This window comes from Ictalurus punctatus, chromosome 13 (assembly GCF_001660625.3).
Source record: "Ictalurus punctatus breed USDA103 chromosome 13, Coco_2.0, whole genome shotgun sequence".
Classification (NCBI taxonomy): domain Eukaryota; kingdom Metazoa; phylum Chordata; class Actinopteri; order Siluriformes; family Ictaluridae; genus Ictalurus; species Ictalurus punctatus.
Genome location: NC_030428.2, coordinates 13,381,749 through 13,397,854, shown reverse-complemented (window position 1 = coordinate 13,397,854; position 16,106 = coordinate 13,381,749). Strand labels below are relative to the sequence as shown.

The window sequence follows — 16,106 nt, the reverse complement described above, 5'->3', positions numbered from 1 at the left end:
ATATGACGGTTGAAATGATCAGCTATATTCCGCTGCATCTGTTATTCTGCGAAATTTAGGTACTAGGTCTAAAAATCCCATATCTGCCTAATTTTTTTGGAAAATTTTATTTCATCTACGTCTTCTAATGTCAGTGGTGCTTTAATTCTTACTTTGGCTTCTTAAACTACAATTAATTCAAATAAACCACAATCTAGGCTACTGAATAGTAATAGATATTTTTAGATAATAGAAAGAAACCGGAGACTTTTAATATTAAGTGAGATTCGACAAAGCAGTACAGTTATAAAAAAAAAAATAACATTAAAAAAAAAAAAACAACAACTTTGTTTTGTTTATTTGGGGAAAAAAAATATCCAATAAGCTTATATCACCATGATGTTGTGTCACCAAAATACATCTTTTCTTTATTGTAAGAGATTTTATAGAGTTGTATCAGAATACCTGAAATGTGCTGTGTCATGTTTTAGGTTTTATAACGTAGGATATTACATTCATATATTTCACTAATTGAGGTTTGTTTGTTTTTTTTGTTTTTTTAACTGATTGTCTTTTATTTTGTGTCATTTTCTTAACTGCAATTCCAAATTTTTAGTTCCCTAAAGAAGATTTTGGACCATATTTTTAAGTTTTTGCTGTTGTTGTTGCTGCTGCTGCTGCCACAATAAACTGAATTATCACTTTCTAACAAAAAGATCCTATCACATATTGGTGAAATTTAGAGTGAGATTTTGTTAGTGCCACCAACAAATATGGCAAAAGATCCATTAATGGCAACCAGATGGCATCGCTCGGAAGAACCTTAATGTTATTTGATTACACCGAGTGTCACTACTAAGACTTTTGTTAGGTAACTTGTACTTTTATAACAAAACAAAAATATAGATAAACACAACAGAAAATTAGTTGCCCACAATTCAACTCAGAAAATATTGCAAGCAAATAACTGTTTTTAAATATTTTCTTTGCTTTCTGGTTGAGAACATATGATGGCTCACCTATAATTGATTTATATTCTATTAAAATATAATGTAATATAAAATATAATATTTTAAACAAAAATATTCATAAAAAAATAAATATGTCACTTATAACCAGGCCATCTTATACTCCAAAAACAAGTACACAATACCTGAACAAAGAAAATTCCAGGCTCTCAGGTGCACTAAAATTTATTTGTATTTCATATACATACTGACTGGGAATTAAAATACTGCACAGAGAGAACCCTAGACTGGGTCGATGAGCAAGAGGGTATCCCACATCAGTTGCTGTGTCATTGTTGAGAGTTTTTGCAGTGGCCTTTGTGGAGAGTGTAAGAGTGACCTGGACGTGGGAGCAGAGGAGCTGAAGTGGAGACAATGAACAGATTCTGCAAGGCTTTACGGTCAGAGGACATGGGATCACAACACAGTCGCCTCGAAGCCAGCTGTTGCATAGTCATTATTGAAGCCCGGTTCCTTGATTCCAGAAGGCATGATCTAATACTGCCCTGTCTGACAAGAGGGCTATTAACTGGCAGAGAGAGTAAAATTAAATCTTTACATATAAGGGTAAAGTTACATTTCAATTTAAATTGTATGGGCAAAACATTCAAAATGCATGCTAACAGACCTAAAGGAGCCCAGAAGCAGGGTGCTATCAGTTTAAATTTGCTTACTTGTCCAAGGTACCCAATGTGCACTAGCAGCCTTCCTGTGATCTGGAAGTGCTTGCTGCTCAACATTTGATGCTGTCGTTGTTTCCAGGTCAATATGTTGGAAGCTGGTTGGCTCGCTCAGTATGGGCCGTGAAGGCCTCCAATCACGTAAATTCAGTGGTGTGCAATGCTGCATGAGGTTAGAGTGCAAATACTGCAGGCATGGCTTGTCTCCTGGAGGAACTCTACCCTGTCTAACAGTACATGGTAGTTTATGCCTCCAAAGCTCTGTCAGAGTACCCAACTGGATAAATAGATGAAAGCACAACAGTGTCACATTATGTCACATAATGTTTTCTTAGCTACAGCAAAAATATACATACTACTACTATTACTAGTATCAGCAACAGCAATAATAATAGTAATTGGTACAATAGTAAATTGGGAAAACATGGTGATTTTATGAGAAACGGCTTGGAAGTTATAAGCAAAAATATGCTTTTTTCACAGCTTGTGAGCACTAGGTGGTGCTGTTCTGTGCAGGTACCTTCAAGTCATGGTGACTATGACATATACTAAGTTTGGTCTGAATATGTTAAAGTGTTATGGAGATATAGCCTCACATCCATTTTGGTGTGCTCAAAGTCAAATTTGTTTTCCCACCATTTGAGAACCTTTAGGCGAATCAAGGTGAATTCGTAAAAATCAGACAACCAGTCTTAGAGGAGTTCAAAGAAGTAGGTTTCAAAATCATGGACAGTCAAGTTCATAATTGTTATCACTGATCTTAGCATGATGCAAGGGATCGATCATGATCAATCTCATGACAACTGACAAAAGTCACCAAGAGATATTATTATTTTTTGAAATTGCATTATAATTTTTGACCACAAGGTGGTGTTTCACCAAACGTGCAGCTACCCTCAAGTGATGATGCCAATGACATATATTACGTTTGGTCTGACTATGCTAAAGCGTTAAGGGGATTCATGTCCATTTGGAGTGCTCGCTGTTGAATTTGTTTGTGTGTTAATCGAAAATGGTTTGGTTTATCAAAAATGTATTAATAACTTTTTGCCAGCATGGTCTCACAATGTTCTTAGCTAATTTTGGTGAAAATCAGAACATTGTTCTAGGAGGAGCTCAGAAAAAGTAGGCTTTCAAATTTCAAGTTTGGCTGACCATAATTGGTATCCCTGTTCTCAACATGACCCAAGGAATCTAAGTCAATATCAATTGTTTTGTCAATATCATGACAACAAGCAAATGTTATTAGCAGTTTTAAAAATTCTATCTTATGACCGCAAGGTGGCACTGTCCCGAAACTTTTTGAATACCTTCAGGACATCATACCAAGACACATACCGAGTCTTGTAAACCAATCAAGAATGGTTTGGTCTTTCAAAAATCTTTTAATAACTTTTTGCCACCATGTTCTCAAGATGATCTGAGCCAATTTTGGTGAAAATCGGACAAACCGTCTAGGTCGAGTTCAGAAATCTTTATGACAGAAAATAATGTCATTATGCATGCAAATCCTCTTGAGCCAAGGAATCAGGGGCAAAAATTAGTTTCTAGGCCTTATGGTTCAAAAGTTATTAGCATAAACATAAGTCGTAATTTTAGCAGTTAGTGGCACTAAAGGATTTCAGATATAGACCCCAAATTACTATGCTTAATGCTGCAACTATCCTCTATCTGTGTGCCAAATTTCATAACTTTCCCGCAAGTAGTTCTATGGGCTGCCATAGACTCAAAAGCGGAAGAAGAAGAACAATAACAAAGACAACAAATGGACACAATAGGTGCCTTGGCACCTGCGGTACTTGGCCCCTAATATAATAATCTAAAACGTATAATTTTTATGATTTTTTTAGTGCCAAGTACAGTTTTCTACCTGGGTCCAGGCATTTTTCTGTCTAGAATACTTCCATTGATATTCAGGATTATACCTTTCTGTTGTTCTCATACCTTGTTGATACTGTCATGTGTGCTGTGTAAAGACACATTCACTTGTTCAGGTGGGTGCTTGGTGGGATCAGGCTGTGACTGGGCACTGTTTAACAACTGATAAACCTGATCAACCACACCCAAGTCCCAAAGCAACTTTTTTCGTTGAAGGAGTGCATTAACTCTTTCTGCCTCCTCCACTTCCTCTTCTTTTGTCAAATCCAAAGACAAGGATGTCCTTCCCGCTGAAGTTGGAATAGGGGGCATGGCCTGTGGCTATACAAAATCCAAGAATTGACAGGATAGCAACTATGGTTAAACTTGAAAGTTTTAAAACTTTATCTCATATGAAATATACATTTTAATTATTTGAAACAATGAAAATAACATTCAAATAACAAACACTAATTCATTCATTTTATTCATTGCTTTTGCTCTTCAATGAGACATGCTCATCTATCACAACATTTTGCACCCCCTCTAGTGGCCGATCAATGTAACACTTGGGAAATGCCTTGAATTATTCTAATCATCAAACTTAAATAAAAAAAAAGTACCTACAATGTACTAATTAAAATAGTTTATACAGATAAGCAAACAGAATAGCATGATAAAAGATGGCTCACTTCTTGTTCCGAGCTTAGTTTGGAGTGTTTGTGGTGAGTTTGCTCTTTGCATGGTTTGGCTCTTTCTCCTGCAGATTCTCCTTGCAGATCTTTGTGATTTCCTTTATACTTTCGTTCTTTCTGCTCCTGCTTCAGACGCAGATCCTGCAACTGTTGCCTAGATGTACATGCGCACATACACACACACACACGCACACACACACACGCACACACACAGTAAGTCAACACTGACATTTCATATTTTACTCTTCCTAAAAAGGCTTCATTTATTTTGTGAAGAAATGTAAATGCATTAACACTGACCTAGAACACTCCTCCCTTGCTTTAGAGGCTGCAGTCTCCTGGAACAGAGAGCTGCTGTGTTTAAAATATTTCTCATATTTCTCTCCTCCCTCTGTGGGGTAGATTAGACGGAATCCCCCAAGGTGATTGGCTTCATATCTCTGCATCTGCTCCATACTGGCAGCCTGGGCCTGCCGAAATTCCTCATTCCTGATCACAAAACATACTAGTAGCTACACAGAGACTAAGTAAATATAAGAGAAATACACTCACAGAGCACTTTTTGAACTCTGAACAGCCTCAATTTGTCATTGCATGGATTCCACAAGATGTTGGAAACATTCCTTTGAGATTCTGGTCCATGTTGACATAATTGCATCATGCAATTCCTGCAGATTTTTCAGGTGCACTTTCATGCTGCAAATCTCTCGTTCTCCCACATCCCAAAGGTGTTCTACTGGATTCAGATCCAGTGACTCGGAAGACCACTGAAGAACAGTGTACTCATGTTCATGAAACCAGTTTGAGATGACTTTTGCTTTGTGACATGGTGCATTATCATGCTGGAAGTAACCATTAGAAGATGGTAAATTGTGGCCATGAAGGAATGCAGATGGTCAGTAACAATACTAACATAGCCTGCAGCATTCATGTGAAGATTTACTAGTATTAACAGGCCCAAAGTGTGCCAAGAAAACATTCCCCACATCATTATACCACCTCCACCAACCTGGACTGTTGACACAGGTTGGGTCAGGTTGGGTCCATGGATTAAGGTTGTTGGCAAAATCTGACCCTACATCTGTGTATCTCAACAGAAATCGAGTGTTCAACTGTCCAGTTTTGGTGAACCTGTGCCCACTGCAGCCTTAGCTTTCTGTTCTTGGCTGCCAGAAGTCAAACCCAATGTTTTTCACTTCTGCTGTTGTAGCCCATCCGCCTCAAGGTTTGATGTGTTGTGCATTTTGCATTTTGCTTTTCTGCTCACCCCAATTGTACAATAGTGGTTATCTGAGTTACTGTAGCCTTTCTATCAGCTCAAACTATTCTGGCCATTCTCCATCTACCTCACTCATCAACAAAGCATTTCCCTCCACAGAACTGCTGCTTACTGGATGCTTTTTCTTTACTGCACCATTATGTGTAAACGCTAGAGACTATTGTGTGTGAAAATCTCAGGAGATCAACAGTTACAGAAATGCACAAAGCATCCTGTCTGACACTAACAATCATGCCACAGTCAAAATAACTGAGATCACATCTTTCCAGACTCTTTTCCGGACTCCCGAAGCTGCTGTCTGTATCTGCATGATTTTATGTATTACACTGCTGCCACACAATTGGCTGATTAGATAATACCACTAGTAGGTGTGGAAGTGTTCACAATAATGTGCTCAGTGAGTGTATATATAGTTGTGATGCTTTAGTTCCATTTGCTAGTTACAGCATACTAAGTGAAGAACACAGACACATAAAGTCATAATGTGACTTTCAATTCTTAATGATACTATAATTTTGGAATGTGAATATGTCAACTGCATTGCTGTCAATGTTTACTGTCACAGTAGCTGTGTGTCAAAATGACACTGAAGTACCTGGACTCTCTGGAGCGTTTCTGTTGTAGTCGTTCTTTCACCCTACGCTTCTCCTCTTCTGTGATCTTTTTGCGATCACAAGCCCCCAGGTTAATTAGCACCAGAGTGTCATACAGCAAGTTGTCCTTCACCTCATGGTCCAAAAGAGAGTCTGTGGTGAAGCTAGGAGAATGATTGACCTACACACAGGTAGGGGAAAGTCAAAATACTAATGCATATATGCACATAAGGATACAAACAAAAAAAAACACAGACCTGGAGAATGTAGCGCTATGGCGAGAGCCAGAACAAATTATTCATACTTATTATATCAATTAAGTCTTTCAATAGAAAGTCCACCTCCAATAGCCAGGGCTTCAGCCGGTGGTCCAGCAAGACATCAAAGCCCAGGATCTCAAAGCAGGCATTGCCCGTTGTATGGTTGGGGAAGCAGGTGTGGTAGTTGTGTTTGAGCATTGGATGAGCTGAGATGAGGGTCTTAATGATCACATCATCAATATCTGCCCATACCTTCTGTGGGTCATAACTCATGGACTCCAGATACTTGTTGAAGGCTGAAAGCTTCCTATGAGATAATTATTATTTTTATCAACAAAAAAGAGATATATTTCAGGACTAAGAAATATTACAATTTTAAGTACATGTAAAAGTCTCTTTTTATTTACGAAAAAAATACTACCGTTTGCTTCCCCTGTCATCATCATGAACAAAATTCTCACTGTGCTTGTTGATGGCATAGTTGGTCAGGTGCATGCAAACATCATCCTTCAAGGAAAAGGGTGGAGTGACAGAGAGAAACTTTCTTAAGCAATGCAAATAGAACATTATGGCATATTTGATGCTTGATATTAGTGAATAGTTTATTTTTATTACAGTGCAAAAAGAACTGCTAATAGGATTTCCATGTTCAATATTATCATATTTTTGCAAACATTATACAATTCTATTGGGTTTGAGATATCTGCTGCCTCTCACCATAGAACTATTGGTGGGCTCACTGTACTGGTTGGTGCAGAAACGAGCCAATCCCTCATTGTACACAAAGATGCGGAAGGGATCACAGCTAGTCACCAACACATAAATGCGCAAGTCAAACTTGAATCCATCTATTATAAATGGCTATGGAAAGAAATATAATTAGTTAAAAAAAAATCAGAAAATGACAGTTTGATTCAAATGTATATCCGCAGAATTACAAATGCAAAAAAACTATATTTTGGCCTTGAATAGCCATGGGTGTCTTACCTTAGATATATACACCTGGCAAATCATGTGTTCACCTGGTAGTATGTCTTTACTGGACTTGCTGAGAAAGATACCACGACCTTGGCAACCTGACTCTGGTTTGCAAATATAGGTTTTATGCTTTTTGGCTCTTGTGTAGGCTTGAAAATCACTGTTACTGAACCATATAAGTAAAAAAGATAAAGACAAAGTTATTTGCTAATAAGAATACGCCGGCATTAGGTCCACTGTCATTATGGATATAGCGTTACTGCACGCAGAACACTTACTCTGCAGGAAGGCACCAAGTGCGGGGAAAGATGCTATAGTCTTTTGGAAAGAGCTTCAGCATACGGTTCAGGTTTCTTGCAAGGAGGTCTTTCCTACATATCTCATTCATTCCAGGAAAATGGTTGATTTTCTGCACAATGGAATCAAACGTAAAGTAAAGTAAAGTAAAGTAAAATGAATAAGACAGTGAGTGGACAAAGATTAAGTGTAAATACCTGATATCGCTTCATTTCCATGACTCTATCCAAAGAGACTGAAAAATCAGTCCAAAATAAGGTCCAGTCTTCTCCTTCCCCAGCCTCTCGCAGACCATATTTGCGGGCAGCACGACGCACTTACAGTAACGAGAGAAAGCAGTAGCTTAAGTTGTCATGGTATCATTGTAAGCAGCTATGATCTAAGACTTAGCAAATTCTGAAAACAACATGTATAATCATACATTTAGATCCTACATCTGGTAGTGAAACTTACCACTCTCATATTTACAGTTAGTGAGATTGATCCACAATCATCTGAAAGAAAGGAGGCAGGCAAAGGGACAGACCTGTGCATTGCTCAGAACATAGTAAAAGAGCTACTGTATATTGCATTGACAGTGATATGCAGTGGTTTTCCATTCTTATTATTGTTCTGCTGCTCATGGTTATACCGGTAACACTGTAACACAGCAACTTAAACAATAGCCTACTGTAATGTAAACAGCTAACCTCTTCTTTCTTTTCTTCTTCTTCTTGTTTCCTGTAAGGTTTGAGGTACAGATTTCAACATGACCATCACTGCCCCAGCCCTCTCCCTCCTCCTCTGCATTGGGCTTGTATTGAAAAGAGTCTTGGGGCTCTGGACCCTCTACAGGAGAGTCCATGCTTAGAGGCCAAAAGCAACACAGAAAAAGTGTTCAATAAAATAAGTGTTAAGAATGTTATGATGTCTTATCTCTGACTGAGAAATTAAAATACCCTGTTAGATGTTACATCCTAACCCTAAAAATCAGTCATCAGTCTTATTAGTTTGACTTGTGTAGTGTAAATAGGAGCATATGTTACTCTTTCCTTTTTTTCACAAGTGGCAGTCATACAAGCGTGATCTTGAACAGAGGAAAATATATTGTGTTGCTGTCACAATTGATTGTTATCATTTATGTTAAACCAATAAAAATGTTATTCACAAAAAAAAAGAAAGAAATATGGGGCACATGAACAGGCACAGACATCTTGGCCAGAGTTGACTACAGTTACAAGAGGTTGTCGAGGGACATCCCACCAAGCTGTGGGAGGCCTGGGTGCTAGGTAACTGTATTTCGATCCAGTGATCTGGATAACCCTGACCTTGGCTCTTAGCGTATCTGACCTAACACAGGGATAATATTACCACTGAATATTCTGGTTCATTTTAAAACCTGTATAACCTGCTTCTATACCTAGCTCTCTGATACATTACCACATCTATTACAGAAGGAAAAGCCACAAACACAGGTAACATACATTACAACTATTTAACAATAAGCCTATCATACTTAGATGAATAGAAGAATTCACATGGTGCACAGTTCCTTGCACAGTCTATAACCAAAGCTAACACTGAATTTTAAATCGATCAAACATTACACACTTACCCGTGGAGCTTGAGAACAGGGAGAAAGAGGTCTTTCTAGCAGGTAGCAAATTACTTCTCTGTACAACTCAATTGTTCTTGTTTATCAGCTCATGTTGCTATTTACACTCCTGGGGAGATATATACTGGGCCACATGTATGTCTCAGAGCTGGCACACAGTCCCTGATAAAAATAAACAACTTAATTTGGTTTGTGAAAGGTTAACACTCATACCAAAATCCTCATGATCAGGTAACAAGAGAGACATAATAAAGAACAAACACAGAATATATATATATATATATATATATATATATATATATATATATATATATATATATATATATATATATATATATATATATATATATACATACAGTATCTCACAAAAGTGAGTACACCCCTCACATTTTTGTAAATATTTTATTATATCTTTTCATGTGACAACACTGAAGAAATTACACTTTGCTACAATGTAAAGTAGTGAGTGTACAGCTTGTACAACAGTGTAAATTTGCTGTCCCCTCAAAATAACTCAACACACAGCCATTAATGTCTAAACCGCTGGCAACAGAAGTGAGTACACCCCTAAGTGAAAATGTCCAAATTGGGCCCAATTAGCCATTTTCCCTCCTCGGGGTCATGTGACTTGTTAGTGTTACAAGGTCTCAGGTGTGAATGGGGAGCAGGTGTGTTAAATTTGGTGTCATCGCTCTCATACTCCCTCATACTGGTCACTGGAAGTTCAACATGGCACCTCATGGCAAAGAACTGTCTGAGGATCTGAAAAAAAGAATTGTTGCTCTACATAAAGATGGCCTAGGCTATAAGAAGATTGCCAAGACCCTGACACTGAGCTGCAGCACGGTGGCCAAGACCATACAGCGGTTTTACAGGACAGGTTCCACTCAGAACAGGCCTCGCCATGGTCGACCAAAGAAGTTGAATGCACGTGCTCAGTGTCATATCCAGAGGTTGTGTTTGGGAAATAGACGTATGAGTGCTGCCAGCATTGCTACAGAGGTTGAAGGGGTGGGGGGTCAGCCTGTCAATGCTCAGAGCATACGCCGCACACTGCATCAAATTGGTCTGCATGGCTGTCGTCCCAGAAGGAAGCCTCTTCTAAAGATGATGCACAAGAAAGCCCGCAAACAGTTTGCTGAAGACAAGCAGACTAATGACATGGATTACTGGAACCATGTCCTGTGGTCTGATGAGACCAAGATAAACTTATTTGGTTCACACGGTGTCAAGCGTGTGTGGCGGCAACCAGGTGAGGAGTACAAAGACAAGTGTGTCTTGCCTACATTCAAGCATGGTGGTGGGAGTGTCATGGTCTGGGGCTGCATGAGTGCTGCCGACACTGGGGAGCTAGAGTTCATTGAGATAACCATGAATGGCAACTTGTACTGTGACATACTGAAGCAGAACATGATCAGTATGCAGTATTCCAGCATGATAACGACCCCAAACACACCTCCAAGATGACCACTGCCTTGTTAAAGAAGCTGAGGGCGAAGGTGATGAACTGGCCAAGCATGTCTCCAGACCTAAATCCTTTTGAGCATCTGTGTGGCATCCTCAAACGGAAAGTGGAGGAGCACAAGGTCTCTAACATCCACCAGCTCTGTGATGTCATCATGGAGGAGTGGAAGAGGACTACAGTGGCAACTTGTGAAGCTCTGGTGAACTCCAGGCCCAAGAGGGTTAAGGCAGTGCTGGAAAATAATGGTGGACACACAAAATATTGACACTTTGGGCCCAATTTGGACATTTTCACTTAGGGGTGTACTCACTTTTGTTGCCAGCAGTTTAGACATTAATGGCTGTGTGTTGAGTTATTTTGAAGGGACAGCAAATTTACACTGTTACACAAGCTTTACACTCACTACTTTACATTGTAGCAAAGTGTCATTTCTTCATTGTTGTCACATGTTGTGATAAAAATCCAAAGTAAATCAAAATAATTAAGTATTTTAGCATCTTCAAAATAGACAACCTTTTTGCCTAGAATTTCAAGAAATATATTTCAAGTTCTTGACTAATCACCCTGAGATGCTCTTTAAACAGTATTAAAGGACCTATGCTGGACACTTACTGGCTGCTTTTCAGAATAGTTTGCTCCGAGTCATGCATTTAAATTTTTTTTAATTTTTTGGTAAATAAAATGTTAGTTTTCTAATGAAAAAAATATATATGTTGGCACAATTATATTGTTGTCTACAACACCGATTTCAAACATTTAATCAAAAACCTTTTTTAAGATTTAAGATTTTTAAGATCATGAGAAAAATTTCAGTCAAGTGTCTCCAAACTGTGTGTGTGTGTGTAAATACATATATATATATATATATATATATATATATATATATATATATATATATATATATATATATATATATATATATATATATATATATATATATGAGACAAAGTAGGAAAGAGGGAGAATCCCTTATATTTGTCCAAATAATTATTGTTATTTTTAAAATTAAATTAAAATGTAAAAATTATTATGTATTTATTTTTATGCTTATCTGTGCTGGAACAAACAGCGTTTTACTTTTAAAAGCCGGTTAAAATATTGAACTGAGATTTAAACAGTAAATGAAATTTGGGTACAAAAACAAATGGGCAAACAGCTGGTGTCTAAGACTAAAGTAGTTTGTCCAAAAAGTATTTTTTACGTTAAGGTCCATTTCAACAAATAACTAACTGAGACAACGTGGCGAATCAACAGTCTATTAGGCCTACATATTCTTGCCAAATCTTTAAGACGTTCATAACGTCTTGCTGTAAAGTTACTTCATAAACCATTGTACAATACTCACAAGCAGAAAGAAAAAAGATGTTAAAGTAGCCTGCTACGTGACAACACACATAACCAACCTACCTGTATCACATTCCCGGCGATGTAATAACAAAAAACCTCCCAGCATTAGCGTGATCACCCACGCTTAGTGGTGTATTCACTGTTGCTATAGCAACAGCACAACGACTTGTAAACAGATGAGCCAAGAGTTAAGTAACACAAATTAACGTAATAACAAATTTATTAAAGATCACTGTTGACAAAATACACACCTTCATTAACAAAGAGTCGCGTAAGAAAGACGAATCATAAATATTTCTCATTATTTCTCAGTGTTTCCGAGTCCGAGTGTGTTAGGTCAGGCGCGCACAGAGCTGTTCAATCACTTTCCGCGCTCTAAAAATTCGCATGCTGATTTTTAAAAAAGAAATAGATAAATAAAAATTATATATATATATATATATATATATATATATATATATATATATATATATATATATATATATATATATATATAAAATCAACACTGTCATCTCAAACATTGTAATACAAACGTTTTTTGAACGTTTTTTGCATGGGAGCTTCGATTCCCACCGTGGCCCTGTGTGTGGAGTTTGCATGTTCTCCCCGTGCTGCGCGGGTTTCCTCCGGGTACTCCGGTTTTCTCCCCCAGTCCAAAGACATGCATGGTAGACTGATTTGCATGTCCAAAATGTCCGTAGTGTATGAATGGGTGTGTGAATGTGTATGTGATTGTGCCCTGCGATGGTCTGGCACCCTGTCCAGGGTGTACCCTGCCTTGTGCCCGATGCTCCCTGGGTTAGGCTCCAGGTTCCCCCGTGACCCTGAAGAAGGATAAGCGGTATAGAAGATAGATGGATGGATGGACGTTTTTTGAACATATCTTATATTTCCAGTTGACGCACTAATGATGAGAATTCCGATTAATTGAGTCAGATCATTCGAGTCAGTTCACCAATAAGAACCGATTCTTTTTGCTCCCAAACGGATCACTGTCATTTATTCCTACTGTAAACATTAACCAGTTTAAGCATTTGTGACTGTAAGGACACAATAAAGGTCTATTTATTTCATATTGCATATTGGTTAATTGAGTCTTCTGAACTAATAAGTCACAACTTTGTCTTACTATTTATTTTTACACACACACACACACACACACACACACACACACACAAACACACACAAACACACACACACACACAGAGAGAGAGAGAGAGGTCTTTCAATCTACAGTAATCTGGCCACCTGTGAGCATGATTATTGTGTAATTCATCAGGTTTAATCAAAAATGTGAATTAATCAACAAGAAATGTTTGCTATCTGTCAAAGGCCTAAAAATAACTTTGAATGTGCTTCAGTCATGAAAATGTTAGTGCTAACAGTGCTGACAATATAAAAGACTACAGGTGCATCTCAAAAAATTGTAATATTGTGGAAAAGTTTTTTCCCCCGTAATTTAATTTAAAAAGTGGAATTTTCATATATTCTAGCTTCATTACACATAAAGTTCAATATTTCAAGCCTTTTTTTGTTTATTTTGCTCTTGATGATTATGGCTTACAGTTCATTGAAATAAAAAGTAATAAATAAAAAAAATAAAAAATCCAGTATCTCAAAATATTAGAATAAAGAATTTATTAAATAAACATTACTAATAAAGAACTTATGTTTACATTATTTAATTTGATATTCTTTCCCAGATATACCAAAGATGTGATATTCACTTGTACATTTATAATACTATGGCTTATTCATCACACTATATTGGCTTCTAGCTAGCTCTAACAGCTGCAGAAATTTCATATATTGGCATTAATAGACATACGAGCCCAGAAAAAGCCACGCAACATGTAAATCAGGCCAAACTTAGGTTAGTTCGCCACCTAGTGGATCAAATGTCAGTTTACACAATATTCTTAATATATTTTGCTAACATTGAATGTAAATTAAATATGTACATATTAACAGTGTAGTAACTATAATTGCTACAGCTTCAGGACTGCCTAACAATTGCCATGCGCATTTTTGCACGCAAATCTCCATCAGTGAACAGCTGATAACTTCAACAAAATAGACTTGATGTGAACACTATAATGAATTTCCTGGTTAGACAATTACAGTTTTTGACCGTGAAGTACACAGTTATAGAAGAAAACTATTTATAATGGTACAAGCTGCTTTGTGACAATGTCCACTGTTAAAATCGCTTTACAAATAAAACTGAATTGAAACGAATAGTACTTTCCGTTTCCAGAGAAACTGTGAGAAACTGTGGCAGCGGGGGCGTGGTTTAGCGGAGAATAGGAGGGGGGGTCCAGGAGACGGAGCGAGCTGATAGTTGAATGGGGTCACCTGTGTGGGATTAATAAACGAATATTCTGTGTTTCACTGAATGGTTGAGAAGCGATGTGCTGAGTGTCTGAGAGTGAAACGTTTGAAGGTACCCCAGCGCTGAAAAGCTCTCGAAAACAAAAAGAAAATAACAAAGAGCCACGTTGAGCTATCCCAAGCCTGGATCCCGTTTCCTTATTTCCCTCGAACCGAAGGTAAGTGTTACACTGATGCTGAAACCTATTCTTGAGGAAACACTGCGTGTGCTTGATTGAGAGAGACACTGTGGAAGTTCCAGACCCCCATGTTTAAGATAACAATCTCCGATGGAGCCATATTTGGGGGTACTTTTAAAGGAATAATTCTGTCAATAATTATTTTAATACTAAACCAAATATAGTGAGCCAAACAAGATCATATTTAGTGTCACAGATTTGCTTGTTTACATTTGCACTGGAGCTTTGAGGCTAATGTAGCTAACAAGAAAGAAAACCTCACACAGTCAGTACTATAAAAATAAAAATTATGGCTCCTAAGGAGGTATTTATCCGAAAAGAATGAGCACTGGCATAAACATTGTTGGCTTTAGCGTGACGTTTTATTTTAAGACAACATTTAGGCTAACATCTTTTTTTTGTGCAAACTCCTGTTGTATTTTTTTTTTTTAAATGAATTATGCGAATTTTTATATCCATTACTTGATTTGTGCAGTTCTCTTTTGCATTGTGAACATTTTGCTTTTCAACAAGGTGATGAGTAACAAAAGAGATTTAAATATGCAACTTCGTATTTGGGCAAAGGTAACAACAAAGTTGGTCAGTAACAAAGCTTATGAAAATTTTCACAGAATTTTTCAAGAATGACAAATTCAGGAATTCCTTCATATTGATTGTATTGTATAAATGCACAAGAAAAAAGATACAGGGCTTCAGAATACTGTAGTGGAAAAAATAGGATGGCTTAATGAATATATTGGGATACCCAGGTGATGCTGGGAGACAAAATAGTCATACATCACCATTCTGTACGTATTTTGCTTGTCTAGGAGAAAATGACCAACTTAAGAATTCCTGAGTAGTAGTTTTGTAATGAATTTATTCTGTTTGTTGTCTTTTCAGAGATTTGCTTAATGGTTGGTAAATACAAAGTGCAATGTGGCCAATGTGGTGTTCTGAGCTGCTACCCAGAAATGATGGCTAAAATCCGACTAGTAACACCGCAGATACATTGACACTTAAATAATACATGTATTGATTATAGTTATGAGCAAGGACATGTGAATGATGGTGGAGGACAGAGGACCTAACCGTTTTTATTTATTTTTTTTAATGAATAATTTATTTCATTGAGTGCCACAGTGCTATTTATAAGTTAATTATTGTCTGCTTCTGTCGTATTTCTATAATCTACATTCTGGTTTTCCAATATAATTATTCAGTTTAATTTCAGTCCAAGTTTATTTTTATTGCAATTTCAACAATATACATGGTCAGAAAAGATGTGTTACAGAAGTCTGGATGTAATTTAGATTTTTGATGAGCAAGTTGGCAGGCATTCTTATGATTTGAGTGTGAACAGTTTGTGAAGTTCCACAAACATCTAGATTTGCTTATTTAATTGGCTTTCAGTATATGGCAAGAACAGTAATAACTTTTTTTTTAAGGATGTATTGCTTTGATTATTTTTTTTAACTTAATGTAATATTGTCCTAAATATATTTATTATGGTACACAATTGTTTA

The 16,106-nt window shown here is 37.2% G+C and overlaps 1 protein-coding gene and 1 long non-coding RNA gene across 3 annotated transcripts in view; one reads left to right on the top strand and one right to left on the bottom strand.

Annotated features, from left to right (window-relative positions):
* The window catches only part of LOC108273742 (uncharacterized), a 33,159-nt gene that overhangs the window by 8,731 nt on the left and 8,322 nt on the right, over nt 1–16,106 (top strand). Inside the window, exon 3 of one of the 2 annotated variants that reach the window (XR_001814363.2) lies at nt 8,353–8,808. The exons of the other annotated variant lie outside the window; for it this stretch is intronic. This is a non-coding gene — a long non-coding RNA (uncharacterized LOC108273742). Of the gene's footprint in view, nt 1–8,352; nt 8,809–16,106 lie in introns of those variants that run through there. 2 annotated transcript variants of the gene reach the window in all.
* Nucleotides 1,157–12,170, bottom strand: ttll6 (tubulin tyrosine ligase-like family, member 6). The gene is made up of 16 exons (XM_053685051.1): nt 12,092–12,170; nt 9,220–9,381; nt 8,316–8,470; nt 8,079–8,117; nt 7,823–7,941; nt 7,607–7,737; nt 7,338–7,494; nt 7,068–7,211; nt 6,772–6,857; nt 6,432–6,657; nt 6,093–6,271; nt 4,519–4,707; nt 4,216–4,372; nt 3,611–3,865; nt 1,661–1,943; nt 1,157–1,515 (listed from the first exon to the last, which is right to left on the bottom strand). Exons 3-16 carry the CDS (start codon nt 8,467–8,469, stop codon nt 1,277–1,279), a joined length of 2,358 nt encoding a protein of 785 aa, XP_053541026.1. The 5' UTR covers nt 8,470; nt 9,220–9,381; nt 12,092–12,170; the 3' UTR covers nt 1,157–1,276.